Source organism: Poromitra crassiceps, assembly GCF_964638095.1.
Source record: "Poromitra crassiceps genome assembly, chromosome: 4".
NCBI lineage: Eukaryota > Metazoa > Chordata > Actinopteri > Beryciformes > Melamphaidae > Poromitra > Poromitra crassiceps.
In genome coordinates this window covers 45,208,991-45,214,990 of record NC_139626.1, presented here as the reverse complement: position 1 = coordinate 45,214,990, position 6,000 = coordinate 45,208,991, and the positions used below count along the sequence as shown (strand labels likewise).

Below are 6,000 nucleotides of genomic sequence, written 5' to 3'. Positions count from 1 at the left end.
TTGGACGGCGCTTGTACGAGTGCCTACTTTAAAGGGATGTGGCGGCGGCCTATTTCACAGGACAAAAAATGTTTCCCTGGGAAATAACATCAGGGTATTTAAAACGGCGAGGCTAAATACAACACACCCTCACATAATACCATCGACAAGCTCGTCTCCAACCACCTGCAGGGCTGCACTTCTGATTTTGTTTTTGCTTCTTGATTCCTGAAACTCTCTCTCTGTGCTATCAGGCAAGCGATTAGCCCCCCCCCCCCCCCCCCCCCCCCCCCCCCCATATGGAGTCTTAACACCCCGCAGGAAAGTTCACTCAAACAGCTGCCAGAGAAGAGGTCTTTACTCTTCACCGCACCCGTCCACCCCGGTGTCGTGAGGAGTGGCGGGTCACGTCGCGAGGAGCCAATCTCCACTTGAGGTGGCACTGTGACATGTATTGGCCCTGTGCCTGCTCTGCCGCAGGCTAAACTGGGGCTTCTACTGAGGGCTGCCGTGAAACGGGGGCCACAGAGAGCGATGAGGGTGGGGAAAAAAGAAGAGATGAAAAATGGATGAGAGGCGACAGTGGCAGAGGAGTGAGCAGGTGGTGTCCAGGGTCTCGCTGCTCTCTGTTCAAGCCAAGGCACTGATCGAAACTGTGCGAGACGGGGCAGCCATAGGCAATTAGTGCGTGTCCGTTAGTCACTGACCAGAGTGAGAAGCAGGTGTAAGTGCTACAGTAGTGTGTGTGTGTGTAGTGTGTGTGTGTGTGTGTGTGTGTGTGTGTTGTGTGTGTGTGTGTTTTTACTTTAGTCAGGCCTCGCTCGCAGAGTTGGCATACAGCCTCTCCTCTCTCTCTCTCTCCGCAGAGGGTTTTCATAGTCTACCTCCCTGGCGGATTCCAACTCCGGTCAGGTGCGCTCCTCCACTCAGGTGTGCTCCATCAGTAGCTAACGAATGGAGAGCTCTCCATGGTGCTGAACCGTGTTCACTCATTTTGGTCACTAATTAGCCATTTTTGCCAATTGAGTCGGCCCTAATTACCGAATAAAAAGAAATCCAAGCCGTGGTCCTGTGCCGCATGTCAACCCCTCTCTCTCCCCGCACCTTTCCTGTCTGCCTACTGTCCTAAATAAAGGCAAAAACATACACACACACGCACACGCACACACACACATACAGTATATATATGTATATGTGTATATATATATATATATATATACATACACACACACACACACACACACACACACACACACACACACACACACACACACACAACACACACACACACACACACACACACACACACACACACACACCACACAGAGACTTTGCATTCCTATGACAGTTATTACAGTGCACTGACCAGTTTGTGACAGGAGTTTGATGGACTCCAGCACGCGCTCAGTGTAGACCCCGGGTTCGTAGTTCTCCATCTCGGCGTTAATGATGTGGACCACGCGGGCGGCTCGGCCCCGGATGGCCCCGGCGGTTCGGTCCAGCGTGTCCACGTCTCCCTCCTGCAGAGCGATTACGCACTTGTTGACATCCTCCAGGATGTGGTTCTCTAAGGGGAGGGCAGAAGAGGACAACAGTGAATGGAAATGGGAACACTTGCTGTGAGAAAAGCGTGTTTGTATTCTGCACAAAATGATCCTTTTCACTCATGATATGTGCATTGTATTTTCGCAAAAAATAGCTTTTAGTTTTTCGGTGCACTGGCGATCAATAGTTGATTCAATAAGGCTTCAAATTCAATCGTCCATGTTGTTTGTTTCGTCAAGGAGAATGAGGTGTTTTTGTAGCGATGACCCTGATGCTATCCAAATGGAAGATTCAGTCAGAAAGAGCATCTTTCATTCACATCTATCACGCACGCTCGCTCGCTCATAACGTCCTACCTGTCATTTCCCAGGGCCCGCCGCAATTGAGCTGGTCACATCTATCCAATAGATGTCTTATGTACCCCTTGAGCTGTTCTGCAATGCCTATAGTACCCCCTCACTCATGCCGTGTGTTAATGATTCTCCTAAATGAGTTCTATGAACCTCATATTCAACTTTTAGTAGGCCTCTCCTATCTGATTAGTAAATGGAAATCATTTGAATGACTCCCCTTTAATACAATTCTGACAGTTTTCAATTGGAAAATGTTGTCAGTTTTACCCAGATGGGCCTATGAAATTATTTAGAATATATATATATCTATATATAGATATAGATATATATATATAGATATGTACCCCTAGGGCCTAGGGGTACACATACCCCTGGTTTGGAATCACTGCAATAGAACAGTGACACACCTCCATAGCACCTCATCTTGCTGCTATCTTTTTGTGTGTCTCTCTCTCCCCGCTCTAGTCTGTTCATGCTAGGGTTACGCGCACCCCTCCACCACCGTGTCACCGCCCAGATTCATCAGCCTCAACAGCCTATCCGTCTCAGCAGAGTCATCGGCCACCACCAGTGTCTGGAGTCCAAGGGGGGATTTATCTTGCCGCTGCTCCAGGGCTGGTGCTCTTTGATTACAAAATCTCCCTGTAGAGTCTAAGCGCCAAAGACTTTCTTGACAAGACTTTAATTTTCACTATACCATCTGTTATAATAAACAAGTATCTTTACTTCATTCTCTCCTGATTGAAATGCCTTTTTAGCCTCCAAAAAAACGTACACTGTACCAGAAATGTACCCCTCAGTTCAATAGATTGAATTGAATTGAACTCGGTGGTGGGCGAGCGCTTTCGTCTCTGCACTACCCAGACGCCCCGCAGTTCAATGAATATTAAACAAAGACTACAAGCTCTTAATGGATTTACATGTATTGTATGATCTTATGGTTTGACATTTCAATCCAATCCAAAGAGAATTAAAACTAATTGAATGCGAGATGTTCTGGGAGGAGAAACCCGTTCAAGTCGACACTCAAAAGCAAAGCAGTCATTCGATGAAAGCATGAGCGAAACATCAGAAAAGGCAAAACAACAACAAGAATACGCCACGGTTTCATTTTTGGTCGACTAAATACAGTGGAATCCGCTTATAGCGATCACGGTTATAGTGATCCACCGCTTATATTGATCAAAAAGCTTGGTCCCGAATCATTCCTATAGAATCATTCCTATAGAATCATTCCTATACACATGCTTTTTAAATAGAATCATTCCTATACGCACGCTGTTAAAATAGAATCATTCCTATACACATGCTTTTTAAATAGAATCATTCCTATACGCACGCTGTTAAAATAGAATCATTCCTATACACATGCTTTTTAAATAGAATCATTCCTATACGCACGCTGTTAAAATAGAATCATTCCTATACACATGCTTTTTAAATAGAATCATTCCTATACGCACGCTGTTAAAATAGAATCATTCCTATACACATGCTTTTTAAATAGAATCATTCCTATACACACGCTGTTAAAATAGAATCATTCCTATACACACGCTGTTAAAATAGAATCATTCCTATACGCACGCTGTTAAAATAGAATCATTCCTATACACATGCTGTTTAAATAGTTTGCGCATAGTGATCATTTTAGGCCTTGTCCCACCTGAGAACAATGGAAAAAATTGATAATTTTATGATTTTTTTTTAACTCACGAACTGTCAAAAATGAGCCAATGAGATACAGCAGCGATACTCGGTGCATGTCTGTCTGTATATGGAGAGATTGCAGCATCTCTGTCTGTGGAGAGACGGCTATGCGAGGCCGCTGTGTTTGAAACAGCTGGAGGCCTAAGTTACTGTATGGGTTTTTAAAGTCAGTAACATTCCTTTACTTTATATGTACTGTATTCATGTAATACATTATGCAAATGTCAATCAGATGGTAATCTGCATGAGAAATAAAGAAAAAGAAAAAAAATCTGTTATAATGATCATCCGCTTATAGTGATCAATTTGACCCGTCCCAAGGTGAGCACTAAAAAAAAAAAACTCTCGTAACGGACAAGCTCGTCCTCCATTGTCACACGAACACCACAACACATGCATGCGGCCACAACACACTCATGCTGACGGTGGCCGGTGAATAGTGTCCTCTGCATTTAACCCATCCAGGCATGTCCTTTCCTCCGGGGGGCAGGCCAGGAGCAGTGGTTGACACCAGTAGCTCCTCCTAAACCGACTCTTTTGCCAGATTTTAAAACCTCTTTTTATCCTATATTTAAGATCTTGGCTGTTTTACTTGCCTACCCTAATTTCACAAAAGATTTTAGCAATTGAATGCACCGATCGTACGCTGTGAGTGGTTTAAGCCTACCTGTCCTGACAGGACAGGTAGCGTCAGTGCTTTTTAGCTTGACAGCTAGCCTGCTAGCTAACTGCTATCACCATCACCATCAACACACCTTTCCATTCTACCGGGAGGATTCCACCCAACCCAAACCACCTGAGGCTGACCCACCGCAGCAGGCCCAGTACTGGGCCTGTGTCGGTAAGTTTCGACCAGATCCAGATCGCCCGAGTGTTTACATCTACTATCCGCCGTGGGCTACCGTAGTGTAGCCCTCGCCGGTAGGTCTCACTCTGTGCCGCTGCCTGCCGCAAATCGCTACACCAACGTTAGCAATACTGTCTACAGTTCACATTTACTGGCCATAGCTGTTTTTCCTCCCTCAGCTACCACCACCATGGCCCCACATACCGGCTGTGACAGTTGTCTCCGCCTGACGCTGAAGATATCCGAGCTTGAAGCAAGAATATCCCTGCTGTACCAACTCAGGGACGAGGAGTTGATGATCGACTCCATGGTTTCTGCCTGCCCTGCTGCCGAAACCAATGTCCCCGAAATCGACACAACAGACTCAGAGATCTCCATGGGACCCACATCTGCTGGCTCATGTGTCGGCGAACTGGACACAACTCTCCCGTGCCCCGAGGATGACGATGACCGCTGGATCAAGCAGGGAGCCAAGCCCAAGGCCCCGCCCCCGGCAAATTCCACTCCTGCCCAAGGGGTGTCCTGGTCAGCGCCCCATCAAAGAAAACGCGATGGGAAACATCGCTCACGGGCCATCCCACCTCATGTCCCCCAGTTCATCACCACCAATAAATACTCTATTTTTGATGTTAATGACTTCCCCCCACTCCCCGACCGTAACAGCTCCCCAGTGTCACCAGAGCAGCCCGATGGCGCATCAGGCACTCCTCCTCACCACCCTGACATACATATACTGTCCGACTCGGTCTCGGACCGTCGCTCTCAGACACCCCCCCCCTCCACTCGACCCGGCTCCATACAGTTCACCCCTCATCCTACGACTACGTCCCCGACTGGTGCTACCGCCGCTGTCCTGTCTCCACCTGGCACCTCCATTGAACAGACGGCAGCACAGCCCACCACTGACCAGGGGAAAAAACGACGGGCACCGTCCTCCTCTGCCCGTCGAAAAATGTTGCTATCTGCTGTTAACAGACGGAATGGGGGTTTTCCCTGCCCCCAGACAGCAGGGGAATATCCACACTCAAACTTAGACAGCATCCCCTCGTCAACAACACACACACCTGGCCACACGGCTGAACCCTCGCCCCACACCCAAACGCTCCCCCCTCGTCCACTTTTCCCTCCCACCACGCTTATAATCGGCGACTCCATAATCAGAAATGTTCGCTTTTTTAATGTCACCACATGCTGCCTCCCAGGCGCCACAGTCCTTACTCTTCTGGAAACCCTGAAAAACTCCCTGTCAACACTTCCCACTATTGACCGAGTTATCATTCATGTAGGCACGAATGACACTGTCCGTCAACAATCAGAAATCACAAAAAAGGATTTCAATGTACTTTTCAAATTCCTCCAACAAACTGGTATTCCTGCTTTCATCTCTGGCCCCACAGCTACGCTGCCCCACGGTGCGGGTGGCCGCTTCAGCAGACTTTACTGGCTACATCGATGGCTCCAGACGGAGTGCAGGACCCAAAAACTAGGTTACATTAACAACTTCAACCTGCTCGGGAACCGTGTGTCCTTCTATAAGATGGACGGTCTCCACCCGAACAACCTAGG

General features: G+C 47.6%; 1 protein-coding gene across 6 annotated transcripts in view; it reads right to left on the bottom strand.

Annotated features, from left to right (window-relative positions):
- ctnna2 (catenin (cadherin-associated protein), alpha 2) overlaps window positions 1-6,000 on the bottom strand; it is a gene marked incomplete at both ends in the record, with an annotated part of 596,683 nt that overhangs the window by 45,775 nt on the left and 544,908 nt on the right. For all 6 annotated transcript variants that reach the window (XM_083634725.1, XM_083634723.1, XM_083634724.1 and 3 more), the window contains one exon: window positions 1,346-1,546. In XM_083634725.1, coding sequence (XP_083490851.1) covers window positions 1,346-1,546 — 201 coding nt within the window. The remainder of the gene's footprint in view (window positions 1-1,345; window positions 1,547-6,000) is intronic.